The sequence below is a fragment of the Aedes albopictus genome, chromosome 1 (genome assembly GCF_035046485.1).
Source record: "Aedes albopictus strain Foshan chromosome 1, AalbF5, whole genome shotgun sequence".
In the NCBI taxonomy this organism is placed as follows: Eukaryota; Metazoa; Arthropoda; class Insecta; order Diptera; family Culicidae; genus Aedes; species Aedes albopictus.
This window is the reverse complement of record NC_085136.1, coordinates 37,367,603-37,388,803: the sequence shown is the minus strand read 5'-3', so window position 1 is coordinate 37,388,803 and position 21,201 is coordinate 37,367,603. Positions and strand designations below refer to the sequence as shown.

The window sequence follows — 21,201 nt, the reverse complement described above, 5'->3', positions numbered from 1 at the left end:
GCTCCTCTTTATCTTCTTTTCTTAGCGTAACGTCCTCACTTGACAAAGCCCGCTTCTCAACCAACGATAAGCGATATGGTCATCATAATAATGGATGTTTGTATAAGACTGACCATCCAATGATTATGCAATGATTTGAATAGATTTTTTTTTGTTTACCGTCCAAGTTACCGTTTATGGTAACACAATATTTCATCGAAACGGTTTGCGATATAATGGTCACAATAAGAGATATTGTTATGACCCATAATGTAAATTATCCATCAATGTTTTACAACCTGGTGGAAGAATATACCGTATGGATCATGGTTTTCCAGAACCGCTGAACAGTTGCATGAATGTTTTTTGAAAAGTTAGGCCCCTTTATCATGTAGAAGTGTCATAGATGTCACATTTGGCATTGTGTGCCCTCTTTCCGACAGGCCATTCGCTGTCAGTGTTTGACCGTTTATTGTTTCTCTCTCTTTCTTAACGTTCAAGTCTTCTCTCTCGTAACATTTTTTGCTCTCCTCTCTTCAACATTCTCTCTTCCAGTGAGCCCAGAATTGAGCAGAGCAGCTGACCTGGCACACGGACGGGACGGGACGGAATCTGATCTGCTGTTGAACACTGACTGAAACTGAACATCAGTGAAGTGTACGAGTGGAAAGACCAACCGAGAGTGCGGTGAGTCAGTCAGAATCGAACGTTGTTCGCAGTTGGACGCGCACGCAGCACCAATAGGAATATTATTACACCATACACACTAATTTCGTTTTACAAGTTCTTAGTTAGCATTACTAGAAGTGTTGTAGTTCGTACGATATAGTTAGAAGCAATCGAATTCTAATAAGAAGTACAGAATATTATCTTTTGGCCAAAAACAGGAATAATATTCTCCGCGGGCGGGCGTGGTGTTAAAACTGTTTCATAAATCGGAAAAAAAGTTTATCCTGGTGAATTGAAGCAATCAGTTTTATTTATGGGAGAGTGAGAGTTGTCCCTGCTTACCGTACTGTGTTAGGTCCTCGGTGAAAAAGGATCTGCCTCTCCCTGGTCAGGAATCCTGACTGCCATCATAGCATATCGCGTGCGTGTGAGTTGAGTGGTGAGGTGGTGCGCCAGACAGTAGTGACGGGAAAAATCAACAGACAGTCGAATCTGGAAGAGTTTTTTTCCTGCCTTCTTTCGTCGTCACTCACTCGATACCCACTTGCTGGTGTGTGAGTGTTGCGGGCACGTTTGTCTGTGAAAGGGTTTTGTGAATGTGAAAGGCCCTCTGGCGGTGCTGCTGCAATAAACAGAAATTCAGCAAAGAGCACCGCACATACCGAAGAAAACGGAAAAGTTGTGGAAGAAGTGGCGTTGGGCAGTGGGCTAGAAGAAGCGAGGAAGAGCGAGTCACGATCAAGTCTTAAACATCCGGTCTACTGCGATCGTACAGAGGGAATTGCCATTATCAGTGTGGATTGCAACTTTTTTTGTGTGTCGCGAGATTTATCAACACTGATTTTAATCGGTGTCCGAAGCAAACAAGATAAGCCGTTTCGGGACGGTGTGGTTCACGGGAGATAAAAGGTGTTGAATTTGCAGTCACAAAACAGCAACAGTCTGCTGTACGTTCCCTGGAATATAGTAGGCAGCGATTCGGCCGTATGTGTTCGTGTTTGCACAAATACCCATAGAAGGGGCTTAGAAAAGGCAAACTACACGCGACTGTAACGTAGCAGGCAGCAGCAGCAGCTGAGGCAAAAGAAACTCGAAAGCGAAATTGTGTGAGTGTTGCAAGGGGCGAAAGATAGCAACAGCATCAGCAATAGTGCAGCCAATAACACAGAAACATAAGGCAGGATTGTTTTCGATTTTGAGACGAAAAATTCCGTGGAAAAAATCGGGCAGGTGGCAAACATTACACTTTTATAAAATCCGACGCGAAATTTGCTTCAGTGTCGAAGGAGGAATTTGTCAAGTGTTTGTCGCGTCAAATGTTTCTCCTCCGTGGTGCAAGTTCAAGCAAAGTAGCCTGCTGCGACCCGTGTGTTTACATTGAAGCTTGCCTTGGAAATTAACATAAGAGTCTCCGCCGTGTCGAGCTTCTGTGAGCTGTGTGTAGAATTACTATCGAAATAGAAACCAATCCCCGTGTCGATCTGCGTCGACCTACCACCCCCTTGTGTAAAGCTCGTTTGGAGGTCACCACAATCGTTTGAGTGAGAGTGCGTCGGGAGTGTGAAACCAAGTGCCAATTCTTTCATTAAGAAGAGAAAAATATTAGATTTATAGTATAAGGAAAATATTCTAGAACCTGCCAAGTGATTTGCATCAGTGTCAGTCGGTTAAGTTTTTCCTGTTGCAATATTTTGCACCAAAACGAATAGCTAGCTATACGAGATAAGATTAGAAGGCGTGAATAGAGAAGGCAGCATGTTACTACCGGAAGGTTTTCGACACGTCGGCGATGGCCGGCTGGACGTGGACGAGTCCCGGCTGCAGCAGTTGCGGGTCCAGCAGGACTTGGCCGAGATCTACGACATCGAGGAGAGCTGGTTTGCAAAGTGAGTATTGTGTGTTTTATGTCATGGTCATTATTCTTATATATTTAACTGAGTTTATGTTACTAGAGGTTACTAGATGGTTTTAAAATGATATGTTTCACAAAAAAAATCCAAAAATATTCTCATTCAATGAATTGTTCAGTAATTTCCTGAAATATCTATTTGAATTCTAAAGTTAGTTTCTTGATGGTAATATTAAACCAATAATTCCGTTCTGTCGTATCAATTTTTCTCTTTTAGTGTAATTTTTGTAATGCAGCACACTTGGCATGGCCGCTTTGATGCTTATATTTCATTTACGAAGTAATGCAAGCATCAACAATGTCAAGAAAAGGAGAAATCTGCTAATGTTTTTCGGCAGAGTTTCTGTTTCTAACGCTTTTGGGAATTTCTGGAAAATGTTTTTGGTGATTTGAGTTTATTCGTGCCTAACATGTTATTAAGCTCCACCTTGTGAAAAAATTGTTGAAGTTTTTCTTGAAATTCGTAAAATAATTCCTCGGTTATTCTTTTATATAATTTACCTCCAAGAAAAAATTGCCTTGAAAATAAATTAAAAAATAGTCTGTGCATGCATTCGTTTGCTCCTTAGTAGTTTGTATAAAGAGAGTTCGATGACTTACTTCTTTTGAGAATCCTCGAATCTCAAAATAGTAGAAATAATCCATAACCCTAATTTAATCAAGAAAACTAACGTTGAAATTTTAATTACTTTTCCAGTCTAAAGGGTATAGCTACGATGCAAAATCTCTGCTGCATTTCTGAATGACTCCAATAACAACCTCTGAGGAAAATATTAGAGAAAATCCAGGTGAAATCTCTAAACGAAAGCTCCCTCCGGCAACACTATTGTCAGAGTTTTTGTATACATCCCTGTAGATATTCCTTATTGAATCCAAAGGCCAAATTCCTGATTGAATTCCAGGAAAATGTTCTGTTGGAAGCCATGGAGGAATTCATTAGAAACATTCTAGATAATTTATTTGAACAATACTTGCATAAATATCTTTTTCCAGCTCTGGAGAGTTAACTTAAAAAATCTCTCAAAAAATTCGTAAGGTTAAATTAATATAAATCATTGGCATTGTTTTTAGTCCAAGAAGCCTTGCTTTCGCAAGGAGAACTTCCATCTTGATAGATTTGTGAACGCGATGTTTGCTGCCTGTCATGCCTCGAGCATGTGTGCTTGTCACCCACGAAAGCGTTGCTACACTCAACTCAGAATTAACAACCATCGGTTGGAAGCCCCAACAAGCAAATGTTTAGTGTTTGGCAATTTCCCTTTGTTAATGTTAATAGTTACTCATTGATATGCTTAGATCAATCAATAAAGTGTTCTAAGGTCTAAGATTGAGCTTCCCTGATTCAAAAAGTTTCCCACGTCAATATAACTAGACTCTAAGCAACCATCACCCATTTTAGACCAATCTACTACTGATACTTTCAACAACCTCAACGATCGATGTTCCAAGGTGCAATGCATTGAGGCCTTCATATATATTTTTTGAATATCGTAAAATTTGGGCAATTGATCGTCTTTGCAAATCTTTTCCTCCTTAGTCTGGCGTGGGGTAGGATAACTGTGATCAGCAACAACAACAATCAATCCGCAGACTTTGCAAATGATGGCTTTGATTCAAGAATCTTACTTTTGTAAGGAGAACTTCTGTCTTGGAAACCTTGTAAACGTAGTGTTTGCTACGTGTCATACCTCGAGTATGTCTGCTTGTCAGCCACAAAGGCGTTGCTACACTATCTCTGAATTAACTATCGTGAATAGCACATTATTCTATGTAGAGTGTTTCCGTTGAGATCTTTTGATCAATCTAATTAATATTAGAGAAAGTACAGAAATCGAAGCTCGTCTGGGTATCTTGTGATCAATTTACTTCGTGTTCTTAGATGCTCAAATATCTTTTTGTTTGAATCACTGCCTTGATCAATTATTTGTTAATTTTTCATAACCTCGACGTTCAAAATTCTCTGGGGTAACTTATTAAGATCTTTTGATGAACTTCCTGAGCTTTCTTAGACGTTGTTCGATCGATGAGTGCACATAGAAAATCAATGATCGAGGTTCTGTTTAATCCTCACGATCAGACAATCGAGCTAGTTTGGAATATAGCATAACACGAACACTTGCACAAATAATCAGTGGAATAGGACACAACCAGACCTGGGGCGCAGTTACACAATGGACTTACCCACCGATGAACAAAATTCACCCGGTCCGAGAATTTTGACACTAGAGCCGGGCCAATTGCAATCTAGTGTTAAAATCGGACCGATTCTGAATTCCAATCAAAATCGTCCAATTCTGATTGGAAACGGCCCCGCTCTAGTGTTAACATTCTCGGACCGAGTGAATTTTGTTCATAGGTGGGTAAATCCACTATGAATCACAATCTAAAGACGAGTGCACCGATGAACTGAATTCATCGCGATCCGAGAATTTTGACACTAGAGCGGGGCCATTCCCAATCAGAATTGTTCAATTCGGATTGGAAATCGTTCTCTTCTGATTGGGAATGGCCCCGCTCTAGTGTCAAAATTCTCGGACCGCGATAAATTCGGTTCATCGGTGGATAAGTCCATCGACTTATCCACCGGTGAACACAATTCACTCGGTCCGAGAGTTTTGACACTAGAGCGGAGTAAATTCCAATCAGAATCGTCCAATTCTGATTGGAAACGCATCCGCTTCACTTTCAAAATTCTTGGACCGAGTGAATTTGGTTCATCGTTGGATTACTCCATCACAACAATGCACTTGACAATAGACGAGTGCACCGATGAACTGAATTCATCGCGTTCCGAGAATTTTGACACTACAGCGGGGTCGTTCCCAATCAGAATTGTTCAATTCTGATTGGAAATCTTTCACTTCTGATTGGAAGCGACCCCGCTCTAGTGTCAAAATTCTCGGACCGCGATGAATTCAGTTCATCGGTGCACTCGTCTATCCGGCAATCCACTAACCAAAGCGAGCCTGTACCACTGTGTAACGCTTCCGGCTGCAACCACGTCCTGTCGCATGTTTACTTCATCAAAGTGAATAAGTTTTATTAGCTACCTGGCGCACGAGTATTCAGCCAGACCATGCTGAGAGTGACGGGTTCGAATCTTCGGTCTGTGCAGAGACTTTTCGCAATGAAAATTGCTCACTTTTACGCATGCAGAATGATCTGTTTTTATTTCATTGAGATCATTGCTTTCAAAAACGATCCAATTTGGAAACACCTGACAAGAGCACAAAATGTTCTTGTTGTAGAATGTAAAAAAAAAACATCGTCTATCTAAAGCTTCAAATCATAAATATTTGCAGATTATATGTTTCAATCCGTACGATGCCAAAGGCATCGAACCCCAGACAGTCGTTTTTTATTGTTCTTAGATATCCGTAGATTTCTTTTTAACATCTGCTTCGAATGAGAATTTATAAAAAAAAAGCACAAAAAATAGCCGTCTGGTGATCGTACCAAACCACGGCCTGCTACCATTTCGCAGGATCGATTATCGTAAAATCGAAAGCAAAGGAGGAAGAGAAATAAACACACACTCGCTATCGCCATGGAGATGGCAGGTGCAAATGGAAACCGAAATAAGGCTTCTTCCATAGCCTACTTGCTTGATTTTAGAATTTTCGCATCTGCGGAGGAGCCCAATCTGTTTCGAAGGACGTGTAGATATTTCACAACGTTCGAAATCGCATTGGATTCACTTGTCCCTGATACGGATTAGCCCGTTCACCTGAACGCGTTTTGCATCGCAGTATGCGACGTGACGTTTGTCGTCAAGGTCGCCGGTCAAACGGAGGTGGATTTACGCGGTTTACGTAGTTTTCTCATGGTGCAACTGTCACGAGACGGTTGCATTGTTTCCATTTCATAATCTGATCGGATCATGGTGCTGACTCTTTGGACTGAGCCTACTTTTTCGATCGACACATGATTTGACAACGATCGATGAATTACTCGTTGGGATATTGTGCGTTTAGCACTAAATTGATTTCCGAAAAAACTTCATTGACTTCCGCTGCCTTTCCTATGCGTTAAACATTACGTCGGAAGTAGTACGCTGTATAGAAAACCAGATTTACTGTACAGCGCACTACTTCCGACGTTACGTTTAATGCATAGGAAAGGCAGCGGAAGTCAATGAAGTTTTTTTGGAAATCAATTTAGTGCTAAACGCACAATATCCAACCGATGAACTCTTTAAAATATCATTTTTGGATCCACATTTAACTTACGCATGTCTGTATGGAAATTACATTAAACATAAAGATAAAATACATAATAACAAAATGACATCAACTTATGTATTAATAGATTCTGGATTTGCTTGTGTAATCCAAGGGGTTTCCAACTAAATTGATTACCTGAAAAACGGATTGATTACGGAAAAACTTGTTCATTGATTATTGCGCTTAAGACGGACCGGTTCCCGTAACGTGGGTAGATCACCTTAGAACGGTGCGTTACGGTGTAAGATCTACCACTTTGCATCAAATTTTAATCTTGCTATTTTACTGCCTAAAGTGGTAGCACACCAGATTAAAATTTGATTTATTTTTGTAATGGTTATGTTTTAATTTATGTTTTGTGTTTAACTTCTAATAAACCTTTTTATTTCAGGAGGATTCAGGTAATTTTATTGTATAATAATACCATGTTTTGAAAAATAGTAACTGTAACGAACGTATCACTTATGCCTTATTCAGTACATATTACTTAATCCTTTATTCTCTTTTCAGTGAAGAATCTTACCACCATTCCTGGCGCACTAATCAATATTTTTTAGCAAATCACCGTATACATCACCATAATAATACATGCGAACATGTTTAAATATCTATATCGTTATCTGGAAGCGTTTGGTACGGGAGGTCCACGCTTCCATCTATCCCCTCGACTTCAAGGTGTAGGTTGTTTTCAAATATTGACTATGTTGAAACCTTTCTATCCCTTGAAATCTTCTCTGCGGTACATGCTGCGCAGTTGGCCTGGCCGTTAGACAAGAAAAATGATAGACTTGAAAAGTCTTCATTTTCCAGGATGCATTCAAGTAATGGCTGCGTTAGTGTGAGATTAGATTAGATTAGATTAGATTATTGCGCTTAAGACGGACCGGGTGGGTAAGACGGACCACTGACTAGTTCTGTCACTTAAGAGCTGAAATTTGACTTTCTTTTACGATTAACTCTATCTTCTTATCAGTTGACCACTCCATGAGAGAAAACTTATGTCAAAAGTGCAAAAAATAATCAATCATTTACCAGGCTACACGCTTTTGTGCTGGGATCTAATTTTGAGGCGGCAATAAATAAGTTTTTTAACATTAAATTGCTAAGTTTTTGCATTTTATTTTGAGTTTCCCAGTAGTTTTAAACTGTTCCGTCCTATACACAACGAAATTCAGTTAAATTACATGGATTATGAATAACGGTGGTGGAATGATTATTTTGCGTTGTGTGGGGGTAAGACGGTCCGCCTTGAGGGTGGGTAAGACGGACAGTGTTGGGGTTACTTTGATAGTGCCATGAGAAACACATTAAAACCCACACATTGTTCACAGATTGAAATCTATGGAGTACAAAAATGATTGTGGAAGCCGTATAAAGCATTTCATATTGATTTTTTGTTGAAAAATTCATTATATAAGAGTTTTTGTTGTTGGAACAGTTTGAACTTTGTAAAATTTACCAGAGCATTGCATACTGTTAGGCGTTTATCAGTCTATGAAGGTTTCCAATTTACAAAATAGATTTTAATTTGCATAAACACGTTTCGTTAAGAGATTTTAGGCCAAATTTAGATTCTACTATGATTGATCTACCGAATACAAACGGCCACAATCATCATTCAACACAATTAGAGGCGTATTAGCTAAATTTCCAAACGTGTCCATCTTACCCACTCTACCGGTCCGTCTTACCCACACTGTTGAAAAACATACATTTGGAGATCACCTTTTAATTATCTCAAAAGTCATGGAAAATAAAATTTTATTGCAAAATCGGCTTGCAGAATGTGAAGTACCTTAGTTGAAGTATATATTATGGAAATAAAATTTTGATTATCGCATTGTTTACACTGTCAAAATAGAGTGTTTCCTAAACATGTCCGTCTTACCCCCACCCCCCTACATCTGATTACCATTGATTACATCTGATTACCAGTGATTACATCTGATTACCATTGATTACTACGGATTACTAATGATTACTTACCATGATTACTTGTGATTACCATGATTAAAAAACTTGTTGGAAACCCCTTGGTGTAATCGGTTGTTGAGATTGTTTGATTTTCTCGCCCCTCGGCTGTCAAGCAGTTTCCATTTCACCGCCAAACTAAGTTCAACATTTTTCAAGTAAAAATAATCAATTTTCAAGCAAATTGCATGCATTCTCAGTCAGTGAACAGTCAACATTCAAATGGCTGCGTCAGTTCCCGATTTTATGTCACACCGAAGAAATGCTCGTGCACGTAGAGTTTTTAAGCATGAGGACTAGAGTGCATCTCACTGAACAGTTGCAGTGTTTGAAACGCATCCGACCGATTGAGTTGAGGCTATTGATTAAAAATTAAACGCTTCTGTCGGGTGGAATTTTTCATTAATGATTAATCGCATAGGGGCTCCTCTATCTGCATCTGTATATGCCTATTGATGAGCAGGAGAGAAGCAACAACAACAACATCTGTAATCACATCCGCAGAGTCAAGGGGCTGGTACGAGTTCATCGTCTAATTCCAGCCCTTCGAATGTGTATACGTGTGTGTGGTTGTGTGGAGCAGTGCACTTGTTTGATTAGACTCGGTCTCATGATGCTCGACATTTTTGCCGTCATGTTTTGTCTGGTAGTCGTCTCTGGGCTCTATGCTCGATCCGGTTCCATGCTGGTATTAGAGGATTACGCATTAGGTTTTCGTATTCATGTTTTATGGTAACGATTATCAACGAAGGATTTTCACTTGATTTTCCTGTGGAAATTTCTCAACAGTAAACTTGGAAAAGCTTCCGGAAATTTCATCAACACTGTCCTTTAGAAATACTAGAGCTGGAGAAACTTCCAGAGAAATTAGCGTGGAATCTCTGAATGAACTATGAGTGGTAAAACGTCTGGCATAGTACCTATCTATTATTGTTACTCGTAATACTACGCATTGGAATGGTTATCGAAAAATTTCTGCAGCATCGTTCACTGCAATCGCCGAAGAAGTTTCTCATAATTCTTGTGACGGTATTTCTAAAGCCGAAGAATTCTTCGGTAATGCAGCAAGAATTTCAAATATAAGTAAATTGCTGATTAAATTAAGTTTTTCTAATATAATCACTAATATCTTCAAACAGAGTTTTTAGTAATATTGAAATGCGTCTATCCAACGTTTTTTTCTGGCCTTTGATGGGATTATTCAAGTCAATTGTCAGCATATAAGAACAGCGACAATCGATCTCTGTAGATTCTTTCAAAGAAACTTACATTTGTAAGAGGAAGTTTAATCACAAGTAACATTGTTTAGTAAAATTGACTATAAGTGGTTCTTAAAACGGAACGTATTAGGTTTTGTGGCGGTTCTCAAAACCCTTACAAGACTATTTGTTCATCAAAATATTACTTGGGTTCTAAACATAGTGTTTTCTACTCTCGCTAAAGAAATGGCACAGGTGCGTGTCATGTCTCGAGCATATGTGCTTGTCAACTACAACTACGCTAGCGGAGTCACTACATCCGTCTTTGAACAAGCTACCATATATGTTTTGTGCTGTTAGAATGGACGCATCTGTTGGAAGTCTCAACAAGAAAATGCGTCTATTGTGGGGTTTATTTTCTCAGACTCATTTCCTATCATTTCCAATGGAATACTTTAGTCGTCATCCATCTAAGTGACGTTCTAAGTGATTTGAATAATGCTTTAACCGCTTGAAAACCGATCTTTACAAACGTGTACTAAACCGAGGTTGCACCCAGAACGGCGAAAATACCGTCTTCAAAAACTACAATAGTCTTCATCATGGATAAGGTCTTTGAGTACCACAAGTAGAAACCTTTGGTGAAATTGTGATACATTAGAACCTCCATTTAGGTAAATTCTATTTGAGTATTACCATTGTGGTGACATATCTTAAATGAAATTTATGTGTTTAGATATCAGTTGGGGGACTGTTTTATGGGCTGAGTTTTCAAACGATGAGTGTTAAGTATAATCTAAAGTGAAGAGTTATAAGTGTTCAAAGAGAGTATTTTAAAGTGTTTAACCTTCCTCGTGCATCATGTTGGGATCTCCTACATCCTCAGCAAACCCCGGAAACACCCTTGAAGCCTTCCTGAAATCCTAGAACACCGGGAGACACCCTGGATGGTTTAGGGACAAAATGTCGAAAGATAAAACGTCAAATGCCAAGACGTAGAATACCAGAAGGTTGAATGCCAACACTTCGAAAAATACAAATCGTCGAAAATACAAAATGTCGAGAACTAATGATCTAAGATAATAGTGAGTTCTTTATTCTTTTAACGGAAACCTATTTTTTCACTTTTCGACGTTTAGTCCTTTCGACGTTTTGGCATTGGACAATTTGTCTTTCGTCGTTTTGTCACCCATCCCCCTGAAGTCCTCATGAAACTAACTGAAACGCCCTAAAATCTGCCTGAAGCCCTTCCGAAGCCCCCCCCCCCCTCCTGCCTAAACCATCTGAAACTGCTGAGATCGCCCCGGATCCTTCTGAAATCTTTTAACGCCATTGAACCCCTCTAACACACTTCTGGAATTCTCCTGGGATCCGCGTAAATTCCTCTTAAACTCACTTGAAGCCAATGAAAACGCATTGTTATCCCTAAACTGCCTTGAAACCTCTCTAAAACCCGCCGTAGACCCCTGGGAGCTTTTCTCAAACCCTAAGCAAACCCCCTGAAATAGCTGGAAACTCCTCTGAAGCCTTTAAGTAACCTTCTAGAATCTATAACACCGAGGACTTCAGAGAGCCCCTCTGAAATCTCCCAAGAGCCCTTCTGGAACCCCTTAGGACCCGCGTAAGTTTCTCTTAAACTCACTTGAAGCAAATGAAGACCTCATGAAACTAACTGAAACGCCCTAAAATCTGCCTGAAGCCCTTCCGAAGCCCCCTCCTCCCTGAAGCTCTTCCTAAGCCATCTGAATCTGCTGAGATCACCCCGGATCCTTCTGAAATTTTGTAACGCCATTAAACCCCTCTGTCGCACTTCTGGAATTCTCCTGTGATTCGCGCACTTTCCTCTTAAGCTCACTTGAAGCCAATGAAAACTCATTGTTATCCCCTAAACTGCCTTGATGAAGCCTCTCTAAAACCCCCCGTAGACCCCTGGGAGCTTTTCTCAAACCCTAAGCAAACCCCCTGAAATAACTGGAAACTCTCCTGAAGCCTTTGAGTAACCTTTTAGAATCTATAACACCGAGGACTTCAGGGAGTTCATCTGAAATCTCCCAGGAGCCCTTCTGGAACTCCCTTAGGACCCGTGTAAGTTTCTCTTAAACTCACTTGAAGCCCATGAAAAGTCATTGAAACCCTCTGAACTGCCTTGTAATCTCTCTAAAACCCCAGTAGGCCCCTGGGAGCTTCTCTTAAACCCTTTCCTTCCAGAAACCCTCTAGAACACCGAGAACATCAGGAAGGCATCAAAAACTTCTGTAAAATCCCCAGGAGTCCCCCAGAAGCCCTCCAACAACTCACAGTAACGGCATGAAACCCTCCTGAAGCCCTTCCGAAACCCCCTCTGAAGCTCTTCCGAAGCCCTCTGAAACCCCTGGTAAGGGCCCGGAACTCCTCTGAAACCTTTCAACGACGTTCGACCCCTCTGGCACGCTTCTGGAACCCCCCTAAGACCCGTGCAAAATTCTTCTAAACTCACGTGCAGGCAATGAAAACTCATTGAAACCTCCTGAACTGCTTTGAAGTCTCTCTATTAACCTTCGTAGAGCCCTGGGAGCTGCTCTTAAACCCTCAGGAATGCCCCTGAAATCCCATGAAACCTCCCTGAAACCCTCCTGAAATCCTTCCGAAACCCCCATGGAGCTCTTCCGAAGCCCTCTGACACCCCCGGAAACGTCCCGGAAACCCTTTGAAAGCCTTTGACACTAATTCAAACCCCTCTCAAACCCCCTGACTCTCAGAATCAATCCTAACTGTCCTAATGAATATGAAACCTAGCAATGAAATCTTGGTGATTCCCCTGAAGTCTCGCGAAAACCCCCTGAAATGCCTTGAAACGCTTTGAAATCCATGTACATAAAAACCCCTGAGATTCAAGGACCCCCTGAAACTCTCGGGAACCCACTTGAAACCCAATGAAACGCCATTGAAACACCTTAAAACACCTTTGAAACAACCCTTAAGCTCTCTGGAAAGTGTCGATTTACTGACATCCACTGAGACGCTATAAAACGCCTTAAAACCCCCACGAAACTTCTCTGGGACCCCTCTGAAGCTCTCCTGAAACCCCCTTGAAACCAGCGGGAACTCTTCTGGAGTCCCTTGAAACCCACTAATACCACCTGAAACGTCTCTGAAATATCCTTCGAACTCCTTTAAAACTAGGTTGAAGAGGTAGGGCAAGAAATAGACTAGAAATCTATACGGGTCACAGTTCCGGAATTGTCTGGAAACTCGTTCAAAGCTTGAGTTTAACACTTTCTGTCGAAGCGATTTTTTTGTTTCTAGCAACGTCGACCTCGTTGCTATCAAATTCGTAAGAAATTGGAACTTGTTTGTCGAAGTTTTAAGGAAGATACACCGATCAGAAACGGGTCACGTACGTACGTAAGAACGTAACTTTAGGTCACACCACCAAATTTCCTCGCGTTCGCAAGCTCCGAGTATTGTGCTAGAGTCGTTGTTTCCCCTATCAAGCTGCATGGAACGTGACTCCTGTGGTGAGTGTAATCCTATACGGCCGACAAGTTGCTAGGGAAGAGCTACTATATCCGAATTGAGACCGTCGATTGTTTGTGGTTCAGGCGTGTTGGACAAGGTGTAGTTCTCCTTTGTTCGGGATAAGGTGGTGTCTTGCTTGCTATCACCTAAGTCCTTGAAATACTTTTCGGAATTATAGCTTCTGAAAGTAGTTTCTGTTCCATTGAATAGTTGTTTCTTGGGGTATAAGCTCTGGTGGCCTCTCTCTTGACTTTGTGGTCGAAATCTACAAAGTTTGTTATGTGGAGCAATCTATTTTAACCTAGATCTGTAACATCATTCACAGACACAAGAGCTCATAAAATCTGTGGAACTTATTCTTAAAATCTATTAATTCAGTAGTAACCGAAGATCTGAAATCAAGCACAGTTTGGACGATATTGTGGTAATACGTGTACAAGGTAGCAGTTGACTGAACGCTGGTAGATTGAACGATCTGAACTCAAGGACAATTTGGAGTACCCAAGCTATATCGGAATGCTTTCCCAAAATAAAGTTAAATACTAGAAGAGAAACACAATAATTCGTATTCTAAATGTGTACAGAACAAAACGCGGCCTTGAAGAGTAAAGGCACACGTTTTGTTTGACCAGCCCACCTTAGTCTCCCTAACAAATTTAAGATGGATCACTGTTGGATTAACGATTGCAACTCTTTTGAAGTGTAACAAGTCGCAAATTTAGCATCGCACATCAACCGCAATCAGACACAAAGAAAACGATTCCGTTGCAATAAACGAAATCGATATCGAGCTCCAGCGTCGTCATCGCCCTTGTTCTGCTCCGTTCGTCGTCGTGTGATAGCTATTAGGAGCGCGCACTTTGATGATGCCCATCCACCCGCCCGTTTTGCTACTACACAGCAGAGATACCGTTGAAGAGCAGATAAGCCTGGCGGTCGCTACACAACACAATGCAACGACCACCACAGACAAACAAAAAAAACTCGTTCCCATCTTATCAGTAGTGCTCTAGCAATGACAACAACATGCGAAATAGCACGCCCTATCGAAAGCTTACAGAGCACGTCCTCTCTAAGCACACCACGCTCACGAACAACGACGACGTCCAGGGCGTAGCAGCGCAGCAGGTGTATTAGGAGCGATACGACCAACAACGAAATCCGACAAAAAAAATCGCTAAATTTGCATAGGCATCCATCCACACATGGTGTACGGTGGTGTGGTACCTCATCGCACCACCACCGTCATGCTGAACACGTTTCTTTCTTCGAACGCAGCGGTTGGAACGATCGTCGTCGTCGTCGTCATCGGACAAAGATTCGTCAGTTTAGGGGTGTCGTTTGGTGAACTGTGAATTGGGGGGAAGTTGATTACTCTGAAACATCGTTGATCTGGAATGAATGACTGATTGATAGCCAATTGCAGCACAAGCTAAAGTCTGATATCATACTCTAATACTGGGTTTGAAGTATACCAGGTACTTTGTTACGACTGTAGATCAAAAGGCCTTGACACTCCAGAATGTTTGGGAAGGTTTTGGAGTCCTAGTTATCGGAAAAGATTTGAACTTTCTCTCGCATATCTAAACTTAGTTATGCGATGCGCTCTTCTCTACGAAGATAAATATTAACATGAAACGAGCTCACCAATTTATAATTGTTCACATTAAACTCCCTCCTTCAACCGCTACTAAAAAGCCTCTGCAGGTAATTGCTATTGTTCAAAGGTAATCAATTTGGCCTTAGTTTACGGTACTTTACGATGATGAGTAAGTACCCGCTTGCTTCTGTCCACAGGCGCTGACTTCGGTGTGCTCGAACGCGTCGAAACTAGTCAATTCTAGTCGTATTTTGTCGATTTTTCCCCGTTTACCTATATGTACGTACATAGAGATCGACGTAGATGTGAACCAATTTGAACGTGCGTTCAAGAGGCAAGGTCGGCCTCCAACCATCCATAATAAATGCTAATAAGCACCTGCGCGCCTGCGTTATTGTAGACGATCTTTTTCTCTTCCACGGACGAACTCTAATGGCCAACTAAAAAGGGCTTATTTCGCGTCGGAGTGCAGTTTTTGATCCGAGTAAAAGAACAGTTATCCACCTTCTCCATGGATAGGGGTCCATGATGGTCGTCGTCGTCAGTGCTGCTCGAGGTCTGCAGTACCGGGCTAACCTGTTTGCAACTTGATAATCTTCAATCACGATCGCCAAGGTCGTTCGCCTTTTGGACTTTTCTCCTCGTGTGTACGCGCGCGCTCTCTTTCTCCAGATCTTCCGTCCGGCGATGGATGATGGTTGGCTGGCTGATACAGCAGCAGCACCACCACCACCAGCAAGACCAAGGTCGATCAACTGCGCTGCAGTCAGCAGTGTTACGGCGTTGTGTACATTCTCCTCCCGAGGGAGAGCTACTCCACTCGATGAAAGATGAGGTGAAAGATGAAGAAGAAGCAGCGAAACAGCAATGCCAAGAGGGATTAGTTCTGCCATTTCTCCGTGTGCTCCACACGATGCGATGGATGGTTGGATGGCTCCCACCCAACTGCATGGTCAGTTGGTTCTTACAGTACACCTCTCTCCCTCTCGGGGTGCTCAACAAGTCGAATACCTAGGTACTTCTGGCGGCGGTGGGGCAGACCGCAAAGTGGGATTCCCGTGCTGAAGTCAGTCGAGTCTGGCCGAGCAAAACTCCGATCAACTAGCATAGCAGCCAGTCACTGACTGGGGTGGTGATTCAAGGTTGTGTGGTTCGAGGGGTTCGAGTCGATTGGTGAATCTAACACCTTCAAGATAGTTCCTATGCTATAACTGAATTCTAGGTTTTATCGGAATCTAAGATCGTTTTGTCAAAATTTATGGTTAAAACTTGAGAGTTGCCAGAATTCTCCAAGTTCGGTCAAACCTTAGACAGTTTAGGTTTTTTTGCGATTATTTGGGATTTTTGTAACAGATGATTGTTGTAAAACTTGTAAAGTGTTGTATAGAAGTTAAAATAGCAAAATCTTGTTCAATTCCAAATGCTGACAATAGAATAGGGTGTATATCTAAATTTTACATTTCTGGCGTTCGATTTGAATAGGTCGTATGTTTGCTGTGATTCCTACGCAGATTCGACCTTTTCAAATCGAACGCCAGATTTCCATTACATTAACATTACATTACATTCCCGGTGGAGCTCCTGGAAGAATTCCCGGTGGAGCTCTTGGAGGAATTCCCGGTGGAACTCCTGGAGGAATTCCCGGTGTAACTCCTGGAGGAATTCCCGGTCGAACTCCTGGAGGAATTCCCGGTGGAACTCCTGGAGGAATTCCCGGTGGAACTCCTGGAGGAAATCCCGGTGGAACTCCTGGAGGAAATCCCGGTGGAACTCCTGCAGGAAATCCCGGTGGAACTCCTGGAGGAATTCCCGGTGGAACTCGTGGAGGATTTCCTGGTGGAACTCGTGGAGGAATTCCCGGTGGAACTCGTGGAGGAATTCTCGGTGGAACTCCTGGAGGAATTCCCGGAGGAACTCCTGGAGGAATTCCCGGAGGAATTCCTGGAGGAATTGCCGGAGGAACTCCTGGAGGAATTCCCGGAGGAACTCCTGGAGGAATTCCCGGAGGAACTCCTGGAGGAATTCCCGGAGGAACTCCTGGAGGAATTCCCGGAGGAACTCCTGGAGGAATTCCCGGAGGAACTCCTGGAGGAATTCCCGGAGGAACTCCTGGAGGAATTCCCGGAGGAACTCCTGGAGGAATTCCCGGAGGAACTCCTGGAGGAATTCCCGGAGGAACTCCTGGAGGAATTCCCGGAGGAACTCCTGGAGGAATTCCCGGAGGAACTCCTGGAGGAATTCCCGGAGGAACTCCTGGAGGAATTCCCGGAGGAACTCCTGGAGGAATTCCCGGAGGAACTCCTGGAGGAATTCCCGGAGGAACTCCTGGAGGAATTCCCGGAGGAACTCCTGGAGGAATTCCCGGAGGAACTCCTGGAGGAATTCCCGGAGGAACTCCTGGAGGAATTCCCGGAGGAACTCCTGGAGGAATTCCCGGAGGAACTCCTGGAGGAATTCCCGGAGGAACTCCTGGAGGAATTCCCGGAGGAACTCCTGGAGGAATTCCCGGAGGAACTCCTGGAGGAATTCCCGGAGGAACTCCTGGAGGAATTCCCGGAAGAACTCCTGGAGGAATTCCCGGAGGAACTCCTGGAGGAATTCCCGGTGGAACTCCTGGAGGAATTCCCGGTGACACTCCTGGAGGAATGCCCGGTGGCACTCCTGGAGGAATGCCCGGTGGAACTCCTAGAGAAATTCGCGATGGAACTCCTACAGCAATTCTTGGTGGTGCACCTCTAGCAATTCTACGTGCGGTTGAACTTCTGGAGGAATTCCGACGGAACACCTCGAGGAATTCCCGACGGAACACTCCGAGGGATTCTCGACGGAACACCTCGAGTAATTTTTCGTGCATCTCCAAAAGTCCAAAAGGGGTTTCTAGTGGAACTCCTAGTGTGATTCCTGGTGGAACTTCTAGCAGAATGCATGATGGAACTTTTACAGGAGTTTCCGGTGTAACATCTCGAGGAATTCCCCGTACAGCTTCTTGGGGAATTCCCGGTGGAACTCCTACAGGAATTCCCGGTGAAACACCTCTAAAAATTCTCCGTGTACCTCCTAGAGGAATTCCTGGATGAACTCTTAGAGAAAATGTCGATGGAACTCCCAGAGGAATTCCCGGCGGAACTCAGATGAATCACGGTGGAATTTCTGGAGTATTTCCAGGTAGAACAGCTAGAGAAATTCGCGATGGAACTCCTACAGGAATTCCCAGTGGAACGGTTCTAGCAGTTCTCTGTGCAGTTCTTAGAGAAATTCCCGGTTGAACTCCTAGAGAAAATCTCGATAGAACTCCTAGAGGAATTCCCGGCGAAACTCTTAGAAGTGGAACACTCTGTGTAGATCCTTGAGGAATTTCCTGCTGAACCTCTAGAAAAAATCTCGATGGAATTTCTAGAGGAATTCCCGGCGGAACTCAAAAAAGAATTCTCTGTGGAACTTCTAGAGTTTTTCCAGACAAAACCCCTAGAGAAATTTGCAGTGGAACTCCTACAGGGATTCCTCGTAGAACACCTCTAGGAATTCTCCGTACAGCCTCTAGAGGAATTCCCTAGAGAATTCTCAATGGAACTCCTAGAGTTGATCAAAAGAAATTCCCGGTGGAAGTCTTAGTGAAAATCTCCAGGAGTTCGGAGAAATTCCTGGTGGAATTCTTAAAGGAATTTTCTTTGACGGCACTTCTAGAGAAACGCACGATGGAACTTATAAAGGAAGTACCGGCGGAATATCCCAGAGGAACTATTCCCCTCTGGGAATAGTGGAATTCCCAGAGGAACTCATTAATAAATTTCCGGTGGCACTCCTAGAGTAATTCCCGGTGGAACACCTCAAGAAGTTCCTCATGCAGCTCCTATAGAGGAAGTCTCGATGGAACTTCTAGAGGAATTCCTGGCGGAACTCTTAGAGGAATTTTCGGTGGAACCCTTGGAAGTTCCGATTGATCAATAGAAATTACCGGTTGAAGTCCTAGTGAAAATCTCCGGTGGCAATCCTAGAGTAATTCGCGGCGCAACTCTTAGAGGAGTTCGCGATGGAATTCCCAGTGGATTTCGCGATAGAACTCCCCATGCAGCTTATGGAGGAATGCCTCTTTGAACTCCTACAGAAAATCTCGATGGAACCTCTAGAGGAATTCCCGGTTGAACTTCTAGAGTATTTCCAGGTAGAATTCCTAGAGGAATTCGTGATAGAACTCCTACGGGAATTCGTGATAGAACTCCTACGGGAATTCCTGGTGGAACACCTCCAGAAATTCTCCGTGCAGCTCCTAGTGAAATTCCCGGGGGAACCCCTAGAGAAAATCTCGATGGAACTTCTAGATTTCTTCCAGGTATAACTCCTACAGAAATTCGCGATGGAACTCCTACGAGAATTTCCGGTGGAACACTTCCAGGATTTTTCCGTGCAGCTCCATGTGGAATTTCCGGTTGAAATCCTAGAGAAAATCTCTATAAAACTCCGAGAGGAATCCTTGGTGGAACTTTTAGAGTATTTCCAGCTACTACTCCAGGTGGAACTTCTAGAAGAATTCCTGACGGAAATCATAGAAAAAATTTCAGTTGAACCTCTGGAAGTCCCTGTTAATCGAAAAGAATTTTCGGCGAATGCTCTAGCGAAAATCTCGATGGTACTCCCAGATGGTTTCCTGGTGGAATTCTTACAGGAATTTCCGATGGAACATCTACTGGACGTCTAGGAATTTTTCTTGCAGCTCCTAGAGGAATTCCCGGTTGAACTTCTAGAGTAAATTCTAGAGTAAGATGTCCTGGTTGATCATCTGCATAAATTCCCGGTGGAACTCATGCAGGAATTCTCGGAAAACCCCTGGAGGTCCCGGTTGGTCATCTAGAGGAATTCCCGGCGAAACTCCTAGACTAATTTTCGATGGTACTCCTAGAGGAATTTCCAGTGGAACTCTTAGAGGAATTTTGCACTCTTCGGAAAAATTCTCGTGGAACTCCTACAGAAATTCCCGGCGGAACCTCTAGAGGTTCCGATTGATCTTCTAGATGAATTTCTAGTGCCACATCTGGAGGAACTTCCGATACCTCCTAAAGGAATTCCAGGTGGAGCTTCTAGAAGAACTCTCTGTAGAGAAAATCTCGATAAAACTCCTAGAAGAATTTTCGGCGGAACCAAGTCCCGGTTGAACATCAAAAGCAATTCCCGATGGAAGTCGTCATGCAGGAATTCTCGATAGAACCCCTGGAGGTCCCGGTTGGTCATCTAGAGGAAATCCCGGCGGAACTCCTGGGAGAATCTCGATGATACTCTACGAAGAATTCCTAGAAGAATTTCGCATTCTTCTATAAATTCTCGCGGAATTTTCCAGTGGAACATCTGGAGGAAGTTCTGGACACTCCCGATTGGGATTCCCGGTTGGAACTTCTAGAAGAACCCTCTGAAATATCTGGCGGAATCACCCATCCGGTTTACGCTGGTAGAAAAGAAATTCTCCTTTCGAAAACGTCGTTGACGAGACACGTAATTTGAACCTTAAAAGAAACGCCGGTGGAACTGAGCGAAATTTGCCTCTACTAATGCCTTTTTTAATGCTTTTCTTGTAAATGCATGAGGAATAAGCTGTCGCACGATATGTTTTGGTGATGGTGGTGGTGGTGCCCCTACTACAGGTTCCTTTGAAGCACCTGGGTGGTTTTCGAAGTGGCCATTGGAGTCAATTTCAAACAACAAAAAACTGTTCATGCAAAAACATGAAAAATGAGTTGTTTTGGTGAAGAGTTGCAAATGTCTTCTACTAAAGGTTCCCCTTGGCACCTGGGTAGTTCCGGAAACGGCCAATCGGTTCGATTTCTCACAAGCCTTTTTATTCATGTAAAACACTTAAGAGAGAGAGTTGTAACACGATATGCTTTAAGTGAAGAATGTGTTCCATAAACCTCATAATGGAACCGATTCCAGGGAAATGATCTCAACTTTGTTGATTTTCATTCATTTTGGACCATTGTCCCAAGAAAAGATTATGTTTTCTTCGTATTGACTAAACATAATTTCTTAAAACTTATCATTTCCAAAATTGGATGACAAATTTGACTTCTTGGACATGTCCTAACTATATCCTGATTATTTCCTGTGGTCTTTGACCGTGATAACTTCTACGGCTATGAAACTACATTAAATTACTTGTCTAAT

The 21,201-nt window shown here is 42.7% G+C and overlaps 1 protein-coding gene across 1 annotated transcript in view; it reads left to right on the top strand.

Moving 5' to 3' along the window:
- Positions 1-569: 569 nt before the first annotated feature.
- LOC109416786 (death-associated protein kinase related) overlaps positions 570-21,201 on the top strand; it is a gene marked incomplete in the record, with an annotated part of 584,944 nt that continues 564,312 nt past the window's right edge. The window contains 1 exon segment of the mRNA XM_062844370.1: positions 570-2,534. Coding sequence (XP_062700354.1) covers positions 2,404-2,534 — 131 coding nt within the window.